The sequence below is a fragment of the Buceros rhinoceros genome, unplaced genomic scaffold (assembly GCF_000710305.1).
Source record: "Buceros rhinoceros silvestris isolate BGI_N320 unplaced genomic scaffold, ASM71030v1 scaffold15534, whole genome shotgun sequence".
Lineage (NCBI taxonomy): Eukaryota > Metazoa > Chordata > Aves > Bucerotiformes > Bucerotidae > Buceros > Buceros rhinoceros.
Window position 1 is genome coordinate 38,526 of NW_010406655.1, and position 15,292 is coordinate 53,817.

General features: G+C 39.5%; 1 protein-coding gene across 1 annotated transcript in view; it reads right to left on the reverse strand.

Moving 5' to 3' along the window:
• The window catches only part of LOC104491744 (rap guanine nucleotide exchange factor 5-like), a gene marked incomplete at both ends in the record, with an annotated part of 36,762 nt that overhangs the window by 20,376 nt on the left and 1,094 nt on the right, over nucleotides 1–15,292 (reverse strand). The window contains 4 exons of the mRNA XM_010134211.1: nucleotides 1,537–1,585; nucleotides 9,386–9,452; nucleotides 13,676–13,844; nucleotides 15,063–15,184. Of these exons, the coding sequence (XP_010132513.1) occupies nucleotides 1,537–1,585; nucleotides 9,386–9,452; nucleotides 13,676–13,844; nucleotides 15,063–15,184 (407 nt within the window). The remainder of the gene's footprint in view (nucleotides 1–1,536; nucleotides 1,586–9,385; nucleotides 9,453–13,675; nucleotides 13,845–15,062; nucleotides 15,185–15,292) is intronic.

Genomic DNA, 15,292 nt, shown 5'->3' on the forward strand with positions numbered 1-15,292 from the left:
AAAGAGATTTCTTAGAACTGTATAAGCACTAAGTAAAAAGGTACATGGAACCATACTTTAAGCCCATTTTACAGCAAAACAAAATATTACCTTGATCCCTTTCTTAAAATAGTCTGGTTTTCTCTGCACTGAATGAGAGTAGAAGCATTTTCATGTCCAGATATTATAATCCATAGTGGTACTGGGGTGATACCAGGTAAGGCCAAACAGCTCCGGGGTGTTAACATCGTAAACTACTACAGCAGTTTCAGAAGAAAAGCTATTACACAGAAACAAATTGACTGGATATAACTTATGGGTACTTCTATTTCCAGTCAAAAATGCATCAAACTGTGTCTAGGGTATTTTTGTAGTACGTTTTCACAAGGAAATATTTGCAGATATGCCAGCCACATCTTCTTGGTGCCTCCAGTTTAAAATATCAAATTGTGTGTTGTGCATGTGTTATAACTTTTGTGCTGTACTTGTAAGCCACAGAGAGACAGATACAGATATTATGATACAAAATTATTAACAGGTCAGCAAATAGCTCAAAAAGTGCAAGATCTGTGATCTCAATTTCTAGCAAAGTCATTAAAGATCAGAAGAGTTGCTCACTGAAAATGCTCCCGAAGAACCCAATGGTTTTGAGAACGCAACAATAATTTGAGGCAACTCCACCTCTGTTTTACTCTAGAAACATTTTCAAATCTCACTTCATCATATGCAGTTTGCCCTTAATGCAGATTAACTGCAGTACACATGCAGACACCAGAGAGTTAACCCTGTAGAGAGTGGGGGCCAAGCAGGTTTTGTTAGTTCCTGTGCAGTGCCTGGAAAAACATAACCCCCTTGTTTCCACCTAAGCTCAGCAATGCAGATACCTTCTGAAAGCATGGAGCTGAGATGACCCCATATTTCAGTGCCTTTGCACTGTAACACCACCATTTGCTGTAAATGCTTTTACTATCGGAGACTTTCAATTATCCATTTGCCTTTCCCCTCCTACAGCCCTGATTTTAGAGACTTTCCTCTGCAGTCATACAGATGTACAGACAAGTCTTCAGGAAAGAACACTTTCATGCATGAAGTTGTTGTTTTGCTTTAGCATAAAGAATACACCTGACTGGACAGGTAAAACACAGTGAAGATGGCATGAGATACTGGGGGATAAAAGAAAACATATGAAAATTATTAACTTGTTTGTCTTAAATGTAAGTCAGCTTGTGTATTGTAAAGGCACAATAATATATTGTGCCTTTATAATTGTGTATTATAAAGTGCAAGCTCAGAGAAATTAATTATTTTGGCCAGAAAGAGACCCAAGTTCAAACTCAACTGTAACGTTCCAATTTTTCACATTAGATGTGATGAGCTAGGGGAAGCGAAGCTTGACAGTAATTGTATTGTGCTATATACACGGATTGACCAACGAGAGAGGAGCGAGGTCTGCCATCTTTGCTTTCCCATGTTAAAACACCAATGACAATTCAAATACTTCAATAAATGACAGAAAGGAACAGCATTACAAAACCTCTGAAGTCCAGCCTGACTCACCTGACTTCCTTGCTTTCAAGGCAATGACAGCAGCCAGTTCTCTCTGTACCTAAAATATCAAGAAAGGAAAGGATGGTTATAGTTACTGGCACAGTCACAACGACAAAATGCAACGCTGGTAAGATATTTGCTATCAATCCTTTGGAGCAGTCAGCTGCACAGGGAACCATGCAAGTACTTGGTTTTGAAACTACAGTCACTTTTCCTAGCAAATCTATTACCTTTTCTACTGCACATTCCTTAGTGACCGGGCAAATCAGTAGCCCAACCTGTAATTTATTTGCACAACATATCTCTTTCACAAGCATACACTTGAAGCCTCTTCTTTTCCTTGTTAAATATTTGTTTTGCCTCTGATGAATGCACTGTAATACTGGATTTATTGTATGACTCCAGAATCAGCAAGTTCTCCATGCTGAGGTTTGGCTGAGGTTCACATATATAACTGACATTCACTTTTTGGAGCTTTCAGGAAGAAACAATCTCTCCTAACAGCATGGCTGAGCATTTCAGGACCAAAATCTAGCTTAAGCTGAAAATGCAAAAGTAAGTTCTATCTGATTTCTAGATTTACAGGCTATCTCACTAGCTTGTGATGAAACAGCCCTGCCATGCTGGCCAGCTCCCTTCCTCAGCCTCCTGACTCTCCACTCTTCATGATTAGCTACTGTCCCTTTAGCCAGTTCAGCTCTACATCCACTTCTCTCTGTAAGACTCATTTTTTCTATCAGTAAAATTCTGTATTATCTACTACTTTTATGCTTCATACTTCCTCACTGTCATTGTCTGTCCCACTGCAGCTGCTTCAAGCACGCTGCACTTGACCTACAGCATCCCAGACACTCTCTCCTGTATTTACCTCAGTTCTTCCCTTTCTCTGCCCCAACCACACTCTCAAACTCTTCTGCATACCTCCCAGCTTCTTCCAATTTCCCTCATTTTCCCCAAACACCTTATCTTTAGTATTAAAAAAACTCATGGGACATGCCAACTATTTTTCTAGAGATTGTCTTACCTCTCTGAAAAAGGCTCCTGCAGTGCATACTAGCCATCTTGTCTAACAGACCTAAGCAAAGCTCAAGGCTATTCTGCAGTGGGTGTTTTGACACCCAGTTTCTGAGAGCATGTGAAATTTAAAACATCATTCACAAGACATGTGGTGTGATCAGAACTAGGCACAAAGCCCATGAAGGATCCCCAAAGTAATGCAATTACTAACAACTGTCAACAACCCCCACTCCAATGACTCTGAAGAAAAGTTTGAAAATGCGAAACAAGAATAGTTAACGTTGTATTGGTCTGAGCGGAAAGACAGACGAAATCACCCAGGAGATCTCAGTACAACGATAACTCCAGCATCCACTGGTCAGCAGCCACCCAGCAATACACTCTACGTGTGGCAGAAGGGACTCACAGCATAGGACACATCCTTCCCTCTGCTTGAATCCTTCATTCTCTTGTGGCAAAGGACCAGGGAGCTTTTTTTGCTCTCCTTGCAAGGTACATGACCTTTTCTACTCCTTGATAATGACCCACTGAGAGGGACAGAGTTTTCTGCCACTCCAAGCAGGAAAATATGAAGGCAGTGACACAGTTTTCTCAAATGTCGTCCTGTTTCCAACACCATTGTGCAAGCTGGCAATATTACCTTCCCTTCCTTCCTTCCTTCCTGTACACTCATTCCCATGTCTGGAGAACTGTTAATCATAGTTAATGTAAGCATAAACTGCAAGTAAGACAGGAAAGAACAGTTCTTCTGTGGAAAAACAACCTGTGTGTATTATTACACACAAACTATCCAGAGTTAGAGTGGGATTTTCAATAAAAGCTCAAGTTGTGTCTGGATATCAACACCACGACTTTTCATGGCTAAACTGCTCAGACCCTCTCTCTTCATTAAACTCAGCAATGTTGATGCCCCAACCTTGGTCTAGTCTCACAGGTTACTGACAGTGAGAAACAGTGCACTGCTGTCTCATCTTCATCTTTTAGTATTTAATAAATATGTTATCTCAAGATTAGCCTTAGGAGACACTGCAGTCTGCATCAGTTGTAAACATACTAATTGACTCAACTGAAATATTGAAAAATGCAAACATCTCCAAGAGTGTTCTAGAAAACTCTGTCTTCTCAGAAAAAAGAGCAGCATTGTGGCATCCTGTGGTTATATCTGCAGTATTGCCTTTGCTTATAAGGTGGCACTTTTCAATTTTAAAAGACAGTGCTAACATCTCAGGCAATAAAGAGGCTGTTCTTCTGTATTTTGTCTATGGTACTGAAAACATCTCATCGTTTGCTGTGTGCCAGGAATGCAGCTGGCACAGAACTTGATCTGTGCAAAACCCTTCAGTTAAAGCAGGAGAAAAAAAGTGTTCCTCTAGTCTTAATATTAAGCAAATACTCCTTCATCAAAGGATTTCATCCTGACAGTCTGAACTCCCTCTTATAAGACTCAGTGAAATCACAAAGAATTGGTACTGTTGAGCATCCTTCTGGATTTGCCTGGTGTCCCTAGCTTTCATAATCTATATGCCTTTGTCTATTTTACTGTAAACGCACTTGACATCTCTGCTGGACATGCAATTCCTATGCATCATTACACCGATGGAAATCTGTGTACAACATTCATTCCTCATTGCACACATGCTACACATTATCATACTTCTTCCTAATGGGATTTCAGTTACTGCCTGTTTGACAAAATCGATAGTTGTACATCACATTGAAGATAATAATGTGGACTCGAAGTAAAATACACATTCGAGCAAGAGCTATGCCTATCATATTGAGCTATTAAATATAGAAGATAAGGTTATACATATAGCTTGTTGCTACAAAGCTAAGACTATCTAAATAGTATCCCATTTTGAGTAGCATTGCAGATGTCAAAACTGATTCAGTTTAAAGGCCAACTTACCACACAGTATTTACAGAAATATTATGAAAGTCTCGTAGAGAACATTTTGAGTGTGTTACTGGCATGTTACTAGATCTTAATCAGTTTTCTTTGTGCAATAGAGCAAGAGTGTGCACACAGTGGTACCCATGTATACTTCTGCTTGATTAAACTCAAGTGGCATATTTATATAGTGAATCTTTGCATCTTCAAAGGACAGAGGTAGAGATTTTTCAGAAGTAAATGACAACTACTGTCTTCTCTTATCCATTAATCTGGTCATTTTATCATAAAAGTCATTGCTGTGTACGAAGTTGACAATGCACACCACCTCTACTTTTTTCACCCTTCTTTTTTTTATTTTATTGCCTATAGTAGTCTTTTGTGAGACAGTGTTCTAGGTGTCAATGTGCCAAATAGGTCTCCAGATCTAGAAGCAAAGTGGCAATCCTCACAGAACCACAAAGTGAAATCATGCAACAGAAAGCTCTAAACAGCAGGGTTTTGAAAAAGAAGAGCCTAGTTCACATTTTTGCATCTTAAGTAATGGCAGTTTGAGGGACTCTACATAAAGTTAGAACTGACTGACATCTTAAAATACCAGAAAATTGTATTTTCCAGATTCAGTGTAGTAACATCCTCATATTCTCTTCTGTCCTATCACAAGATATGGTAAGAGCTTTGCAGTGGAAACACGCATAGCCATCCCACCACAGTCTGGTTTTAACAGACAAGACATCAAATAGGAAGCCGCTCTTTGGGACATGACATGGAATGCACAACAGCCCTGGAATGCTTCTTTAAACCCAGGAGTAATCACTACATTTTCTTAAAAATTCATGACTGAGAAGATTATCTGATGCAAACGTATTTCAAATGGCACTTTGCACTGTTTGCATGTCAGCGGTCTTTGCAGTTTAAGTTTGATGGTGTTGTCAGTGCCTCATTGTAATGGAGCATATGATATGAGCACATAATTCAGAGTCCATTCAGTTATCATGACTGACACTGCTTCTCTCATCGTAGAATAAAGTGTAAAGAAAAAGTGAGACCCCAGGCAATTTAGTTTCTTATCTTTTTTACCTGACTTTGTTCTTAAAAGATACATTATGCACAAATTAAGATAAAGAAACCTCTGCATTTTTTTTTTCCTGCTGCCCTTCTGACTTAGCAACATTCACTGAAGCTACTGCTATTATCTTCTACAATCTCCATAACCATTGTTCAGAACCAAGAGAGCATTTCCCTAACTAATCAGTTCTAGACTGGCTGAATCACCATAAAAAAAAAAAAAAAAAAAAAAAAAAAATCACAAATTGTGCAGAGAATGTAAAAAGTGGAACTCTGCAAGAGTAAACAAAAAGCAGTAGAGAATAAGACAAAGAAAGTCAGGCTACAGTAAAGAAAAGGAGGTACAGAGAGGAACTCACCAAACTTGTACAGGTGCTCATGTCTGTGCTAATCACTCTATAACCCCTTCACAGAGAGTGCACACCTTACCACGTGAACCTAAGGTATGACTGTTTTCCCTAAAGTAGACTTCCAAAGTGAATCATATATTCAGCATCCTGAAAGTGCCTATTTCTGCTCCCCGGCTGTAGAGAGTGCCTGGGGAAGTTAGCTCAGATGTAGGTGCCACTTATTTGGCCACTTATATTTAGGTGAGGTGAGTTCCACTCTCTGCAACAGCAATAGCTTTTATGGAGTTACAGAATACACAATTAGACCCTACATTCATGCATGCTTACAGTTTTTCCTGCACTTTCAGATGCTGACAGTTATTTATATTTTAGGCACAAGGATTCCTTCAGTTGCTTGGGCTGGATCTTCATAATCAGATAAGATTTGAAAATTTGGGAAAAGAAAAACTGACACAGAAGCATCCTTCTGACCTGACCACAGAATGTTTTATTCCATTACAAGAAAAACAAAAAGAAAAACAGAAGAAACAGTGGTACCATCAACATTGATGGGATTTGAACCTCCAAACCTAAAAAATGTACAAAGAAGTCAACTCCAATCTCTGACTGCATTAGTGCTGGGCTGGAAGTAAGGGTTGTTTGGTTTTTTTTCACTTGTGAAAAAACTTTCACACTGGTCTGAAGAGTATTGTGAACAGGATTCTGAATTACAAATTCTTCAAGGAAGACTCGTTTGGTTCTGTACTCAATATGTAAACATTCAGTGAGCCAAAAAGCAAGACAGTGTGAACACATTTCCAGTCATGGCTAATGTCTTCACTTCCAGTTTCCAGCTCCTGTTCACAGGACTGTTTTTCCAAATTCTGAAACTGGTAGCAAGAAAAAAAAGCTGAGAACCTGTATCCTGGCAAGTCCTGCCCTCTGCTGAGTGGTGCAAGCCAAGGGCTCAGATTCCCTTGGAACACACAAAGGCTCTTCCATAAACTTGCAGTGAGTACTTTAGTCTAGCATATGGAGAAAAAAAACAATATTCTGGAGGGTAAGAGGAAGTTGTTCAGATAGAGATGTTAATATTTGGAGGAATCACTTCCACTCTTAAAGCTTTGCTCCAGGGTTAAACTAGAACATTGTTACAGAGGGCCTGCACGGTTTTGTGGAAAATCAGAAAATGCAGGAGAAAAGATCAGTCTTTGACACCACCATGGCAATAGAAGAGTCTCAGGCCATCTGGAGATGCAGCTGACTAATTTTTCTTTAGCTAGTTAGCTACAGCAATAAAATGATTCACTTAAAAACACCCCATGTCCATGTGCCCTGCTGCTGGAATCACGCAGGATGAAGTTCTAAGGTCTGACCTTGCAAGCTAGGTGTCAAACACTTTGAACTCATTGTCAATTACTCACATGTGTAAGAATATGCGTTTTACTCAAGTGAATCCAGCAACAGTTAGATCCAGTTCTTAAACTCAGAAAGGCACTTTGGTTTGTTGAGTGCTTCCCTTTGTTAACTTACGAGACACAATTCTCCTCATATTTTTGAGAGGCAAAGATTTTGAGGGCACTGGCAAAGTTTTATAGAATTGGTAGTTGTGGGTTTTTGAAAAGACAACACTTTGCAAAAATATTTTATATTTTTAAATTTTTTTCTATGGAACTAAAAATGGAGGTTCTAAGTTCTTTCTTTTTCAGTCAGGAAAAAAGGTAAAGAAAATAAGGAATTTGAATATAGAGAAAATAAAAAAGTAAAAAAAAAATTTAAAACCCCTATAACTTTCTAATGTCATACATTTTAAATTATTTTTGTTTAAGGTTGATCATAGAGAACCACTGAGTTTCCAAACACATTACCAAATGTCTTTTGTAAAGACATTTGTCCTTACAAAATATAGCATAAATTGTCCCTTCCCTTCCATTTTTCAGCAATTTCAAGGTAGTATTTTGTTCACTTAATCTCTTATCCATGACTTCTTCATGACACACCCGCTTGGCTCATTTTATCTGTGTAGTTTTTCATGTACCCAAAAGAGAACTAGCACTAATTCCATGTTTTGCTGACACCATGATTTAGGTGTGACACTTGCAGAAGCACAGAGTCACAGAATGGCTGAGGTAGAAAGTCACCTCTGGAGGTCATCTGATCCAAGCCCCTGCTCAAAAGCAGGTTCAGCTAGTCAAGTTTGTGCAGGACCATGTCCAGCTGAGTTCTGAACATGTCCAAGGATGGAAACTCCACTACCTCTCTGGGTAACCTGTTGTATTGTTTCAACATCCTCACCGTAAATACGTTTCTTCTTATGTTTAAGCAGAATTTCTTTGAATTTCAGCTTCTTGTCCTTTCACAAGATATCACCAAGAAGAGCTTGGCTCCAGCTTCTTTATCCCCTTCCATCAGGTATTTATACACATTGATAAGATCCTCCCATAGCCACCTGTTCTACAAGCTCAACTCCCAGTTCTCTCAGCTTCTCCTTGTAAGTCAAGATACTCTACTTCCCTGATCATCTTCGTGGTCATTCAAATACACACCAATACATCAACGTCTCTCACGTACTGGGTGTTCATAACTGCACCCAGCACTCTAGACGTGTCACACCAGTGCTGAGTAGAGAGGAACGATCCTTCCTTAGCCTGAGGGTAATGCTCTTCCTAATGCAGCCCAGGCTTTCTTCACCACAATGGCACTTTTCTGGCTCTTGTTCAACCTGCTGTCCACCAGGACTCCCAGGACCTTTTCAGACAGTCAGCCCCCAGTCTTTAAAGGAGCATGCAGTTATTTCTCCCAGACGCAGGACATTGCATTGTCCTTTGTTGAATTTCATGAGATTCCTGTTGGCCCACCTCTCCAGCCTGTCAAGTTTTCTCTGAATGGCAGCACACAAATCTGGTGTTCCAACCATTCCTTCCAGTTCTGCATCACCTGCAGACTTGCAAAGGGTGCACCCCATACCATCACACAGATTACATTAGATCGAGTGAATCTAGCTTAACCTTCTGAAGTCCTGTCTCTCTGCTTCTTAGAACAACGATCTTACAATAAGATAAACAAGAAGCACCAAATTCTAGCACAAACAGGATAAGCTGCTGTTTATTATGATGGAGTTTACTGAGGCTAAACATAGTTAGGAACCCAGACACCCAGGCCTTCCAGGTGGGTCTCCTCAGAAGCTTATGGTAATCTACACCAGGCCTGCTGAGGCTCTTCCTCTCCCACCTCATCATTGCCTTCATATCGATGTTCACTTGACCAAGAGGATGTGAGTGTAAGCTACCTGGCAGAAAAATCACCATGATCCTTCAAACTGGTATCTCCTGGGCACAGATTACAAGAGAACAGGCTGCCGCAGTCCTCGTTTGGACTGATTCTAATAGCTTTGGAATTGAACAAAAAGACCTCAATAAAGCTTCCTCCTTTCAGAGACAAAGTAGTAGTTTGCATTACAAACAGCTGCTCACTAAGTCTTTAATTTGAAAGGATCCGAAACATGACAATATTTCATGCATGATCAATACAAACTTTGATGTAGTGACCTTACCGCAGAAGTGAGACGAGCAAGAATTTCAGCATTGGTTTCTGCTGTATCTTCTAATTTTTGATCAGGCCTTAAAAAAAATAGAATTAAGATTTCATTATTTCTTCCATTCTGTTTCAATACCTTTTGATTCTTGGAAAGCAAGGAATTCTGTAGCCACAGGCACTAATGTAAAAGGGCTTTTGAGATTCCACATCAAAATGATGACTGTAACATGATAATAATTAATTGTGTCAGTAACGACGGAGTACACCCTTTGTCCCTTGCTGTCAAGAATTCTTTTGATTTGACTAAAGTAAAATAGTGAGAGAATTCTTCAACTATAAAAGTATGATGAAGAACTGAAGAATGCAGGACCCTCATAGCTCAGAGTTGCTTATTTGAATACATATTTTGCTCTGCTAAAAACATGCTCTATCAACACAGCAGAGGTTTCCATCTGCCCACCACCCAGCTTTGCTAAGGTGAGGAGCAACACCTATGGAATCCAAACTCACATAGATAAAAGCAGACAACATCAAAATCATTCTGACACGTGAAGTTTGTTATTTAAAAAAAAAATAATTATGTGAAACTGTAAGAAGCCACAAATCAGCAAACTAAAGCAATGGCTGAGAACACCATTAGGTTGACTTGACAGTTACTCAACAGACAGAGACTTAATCTGTCTTTGCAAAAATGGCGCATTGCAGGAAGAACCCTTCTAGAAACTGTCACAGAAGTTTGGCCCACGTGGAAAAACCCACACTGTGGGCAGCATGGGATAGAACTTAGTTTTTCTTAGAAACAGTCTAATTCCCATCACTAGAACAACTGCGAACCTTTCAGAAGGTTTATTGACAATCAATCAGAAGAGTATGAGAGGGATGTTACTATGGGAAGAGGAAAAAGAAAATGCCCTTGAGATATTCACTTTTCATGGTATTTAAGAAGAGTGGCATACCAGCAAACTGAGCATATAGGCAAAATTGCAGCTGCTGTAATAAACATAAGCTTCTGCTAATACTTAGGATTTCTGTCCTTGACTAAATTATTTAATTGCTCACATGCCTTGATCTGCTTAGAGAGAGCTGACAACATGTTTGGAATATGTCGCTGGTATACTGTGGTTCTTACATCCCATGTCCAAAAAATCAGGGTCGGAAATCACGAAATGACACGTGCATTCATTTTGTGGCAAGTCTATTCAGACCAAGATGGTAATTCAGATTCGAAATCACAATTATTTTCACAACTGCCTTTCCTATTCAAAGAAAAAGGTGATTTAACATTATAAGCATTATAAACAGCCCAAAAGAAATAAATGAAAGCTGTTTCATTTACAAAGACTGATTTATTCAGTCTTTATAATCTGGAATGAGATTCAAATAACTGACCTCTTTAGTGGCCTGTGTTTCTCTACACATCTGATCTTTTCTGATCACTCAGAACCAGGCTAGGTCTGATTCTCCTAAATTGAAGCCAAAGATAGCAGCTGAGCAGACGCAGCCACACATGCGAACTATAAATGCAGAACAGCATACAGCATAGCTATTTGCATCTTGAGCCTTTTATCACTTCATCTTCTGTTTAAAAATACTCCAAGTATTCATCTGCGTATGAGTATCAAATACATCTGAAACCATTAATATACTAAAAATTATACTCAGCTCTCCAGAATTGGAAAGGAAGAGTGTATTATGATACCCAGGCTGATGGAAAAAAGTAAGACAGAATAGGGAGGAACAGATTCAGGATATCACCAGTAGATATCACCCAATTTTTTTCAAATGGGGTGAGCCAAGACCTGGAGCCAAACACGAGCTACAAAGCCCAGGCAAACTGTGCCTGATGCACAGTGGTCTGTGGGTCTGGCAGTGTGGTAAGCAGCACGAGATGCACGAACGCTTGCCCTAGATCTTCAACTAATTAAAAAAATATTATGGGATACATTTCAATAGTCTAAGGTACCCCATTCATTCTTGAAATCATCACTGGGTCTACCAGTGGTTCTGGGAATTAGGTGTTATAAACACCCCCATTTAAGGAGAAGAAAATAGAAGCACACAAAGATTAAACACCTGATACATAGCTGTTGTAGTCAGTTGAGACATGGGATGAGAACCTAAGTGATTGCTCAAGGTTGAAAGGAAGTCCATACAGAATTAATGCCATTAATACAGGCTATAAGAAACCTAAGACCGAAAAATGAATACAAATATACTAAATGACAAGAAAGGCTATGTTTATAATGATATGATAATCAGTTTATCTATTTGAGAAAATACAAACAGTCACTGCGAGGAAGAGTTTTTAGAATTGCCCTATTTTCTTAATGAAAAATAGTATATGGGATTATTTAGCCTGGTCAGATAACTTCAACAAACACCTCATCACATTTATTCCTTTTCAGATTGTGTTTTAGCAGTGTATTATATGGATCAAGCATGAAGAATTTTGAACCTAGCAAAGGCTCCTCTTCTTTTAATATCACACTCCCTCGAGAGAATACCATTATTTAAAATTCAATTTCTTCAATATATGTTTTTTTAAAAAGTACCCTCATAATCTGACAGGTAAAACCTCCAGATAATATTTCTTCAGTGACAATATTCCCAAAAGGAATCCAACTTCAACTAAAATTTGAATAATGTGAGCAGGAAGGAGCTGGAAATGTACATTAATGAATAATTGTTCGATTCATGTGACAGGGATCATACTCCACTAGAAATGTCAGTTGTACTGGAATAAAAAAACTCCAAAGCAGGCTGTAAAATAGTGGTGCTCTCTGGCCAAGGTGAGCATGCATTTTTAACTCAAACCTAAAAAGTCTTCAATCAATTTTCCTATCCAGCATCCTTCACTAAAACAGCAATGTGACCTAGTTGTTCTGTGTTTTTGATTCAAAACCTTTGTACGAGTACTCATGAACCACGAAAAATGGCCTGATTTGCAGTGATAATGAGGAAAACCCCAATTCCCTCTAAAATCAAGATGAAATCACCCTGATATCTGAGGGACAGCCAAACTGCTTAGCACCAGAATAGGCCAGATGAATTTCTATTTGCAAAAATATTCAAAGGTTTTCTTCCATTTCAGTCATCTGCTTGGAAGATCTCACTCAGTCCCCTGTTCTTGCCAGTCTCAGGTCCTTGTCACATGGCTACACTCATTCAAGATGACCAAATAAATGTGTTTTCAAGGGAATCCCCAGTCCAGAACCGCTAATTTCTGGTTGGTTAGGGCACTCAGGAACAGGGGAGGCAATCATGTTTATGCCCTGAGCCATGAGGAGAAATTACTGAGAGGTTTTTTCCTACCAGCTCAGCACATCTGAATTTAAGAAGCTGGGCTTGAGACAGTTTACAGGGACTTTGAGCTTTGTTCCCCTTTAGAGTATTTCCATTGGACATCTATTTCAGAGAATGTGTTTTGAAAATCCAATATGTAAAGAAAGAAAGTACTTATAGAAGAAAGTTTTGTCTTTGATATCCAAGAGATATCTGGCAAAGTCATAGTTCTCCAAAAAATCATCATGAAAGAACATCAATGAAAGAATTTGACTCAATTTGTCCACCCAGGCCAGCTCCTGCAGATTTACTAAGGCATGGAGGGATCACGAGCCTCCAGACCTCTTGCTGATACCTTTTTCCTATATTTTGGCTTCTCATTGTGGCACAAGTAACTATGGTTTCCTTCTAGTTGCTCTAAACAGGCAACATCTAGAGCACAGCTGTATCACCACAGAGGGTATGATAACATCCAACAGTCAGGTGAAAGAGGAGGCATATAGGAAGCAAAACTCAAAAGGCACATTCTGAAAAAGGAATAATAATGTGAGTCTAGAAAGCTCTGGCAAACATGCAATAGCAAAATAAAATCAGATGACTGAAGCTACCACAATTCTACCCATCTTCTCTGCCCATCTGATAGCTGATCCTGGCACAGCACAAGGGCATCTGATCTGCTAGTCAATCAGCTCCACAGCATGCCTGCTGCCAAATTTGTGCCAAACCTCCAAATGTATGTCGAGACTAAAAAAATAATAATGCTGTTTGCACAGGTAATACAGCAAACTAGAGTCAGCAAGCTAGTGCATAAGAACCAAAACGTGCCAAAACCCCCAAGTCGAGTGCCTTCATTTATCTACGCACACTGACTTTCTCAGATGAAAAGCCCATCTCCACAAAGCTTGGCAACCCTGAAAAGAAAGCTGGGTCATTTGTCCAGTGGTTTGGGGGTAAACAGTGGCATTATCCAGCCACTTAGAAAACAGTCAGCAAAAGTTGCAAACAGCTATATATACACACTTACAGATTACACATGTCAATCCTAGGAGGAGACAGCGGCAGTAGTTGAAGTAGGAGCTTTACTCCATTTTTCCATCCTCCCTCTTTCTCAAATTCACAGAAAAGGTAGGTACATTCATCCGCTGAGAACTGGTAGAAAGCATGAGTGTCTTGGAAGTAGAGTTGTCTGTCCACTGTTAGAAAAAACAGCAAAGGTTTAAAGGCTGTCTAAAGCTATGTAAATGTTCTGCATCCCTACCACATTCTGTATCGCACTTCAATGCTGAGTTGCACCACCACACAATGCAAAAGAATCACAGAAGCAATCCCGCCCTCCTGTATTAATTCAGTGCATCCAAAGAGGACTATCCCAAAACCTCAATTTGAAGATCTCCAGGTTCCTGAAATTCAAGCATTAAGACTGCTGAGTATTTAATCAATTTTGGAATTAGTTCAGAATTAGGGGATAAAAACCTTCCACTTGTCAGATTTCTAAGAGTCGATTTCCATTGGCTTTAATCTGTGCTCACTAACGGCCGGGCACTAGAAAAGGAAGTTCAATAATGGGGACACAGCCCATCATTATCCCAGTTTCTCCTGAAACGGGAGAGTCATTCAGCCCCTGAGGCTTACGCGATCAGACATACTGCCAGTGTAGCTGGAGCAGAAGAAAACCTTTAAGTACACTGTCAGCGTACATAAGCAGGAATCTTCCATAGCACCTCACCTTTTTGCAAGGAGGAATGTTAAGTGTCTAGCACAGACCCCAGGGTGAGGTATGCTCTGAGTTGAGCTGCCTAAGTAGACCCAGCTACAAAGTAAAGTTCATCAGATTTCCAGAGGCTGGTTACCAATGTAATTATTGCCAAATACATTAGCTGGGCCAAACCCCTAAATCTGGTGTGGAAGGTGGGGACAGCCGGATAGAACCTGGCTTCACCACCGTCTCAAGCATATGACTCCTCTCTCAATACACTGTAATCTAAAATTATAAAGCAGAGAGAGGAAGGGAAAATCACTAATAGCTAGAGAAGTCATGTGGCAAAGCCATGATCTTCAATGACTAAACAGCTGCTCTCTTGTGAGAAACCTAAGAGTTTGAGGAGAACAAAAAATAGGCTGGAAAAGACACACGCTCTGTCTGCAACTTGGTAACAGGCAATTACATTTGCAAAAGCAAAATGAAGGAAGTTGCTTTTAAAAAAGAGAGATTTATCTTTGGTGGACTCACCTCTGTGACCTTTCATTTCGTAAATACCAAAGAGATAGTAAAATAAAAAACTGTCAAGAAAAATAGATCAATCCGCTTTTTTTTTCTTTCACTCCTTCTTCTCCCATCAAAAACTTGAGTCTTACCCTACACAGGAGAAAGCAATAGCCTTCCTCACGCTAGAAGTACCATGAAGACCAACCTGATAATATAATGCCCATATCCAGGAGGAGCTGCCACACTCCAGCTGCTGTAGATCTGCACTTAACAAAAGGGCACTGCTCCAAAAGCCAGTCTACCAGTTCTGATCCAACACAGCTTCTCCTGAAAATAGGTAAAACATCATTTCTTACACTACAGTAATGTTAAAATAGTCTTTTATAATAAAAAGCTAATTCTAAAAGCTATTCAAAGTGAATCCTTTTGTTCAGC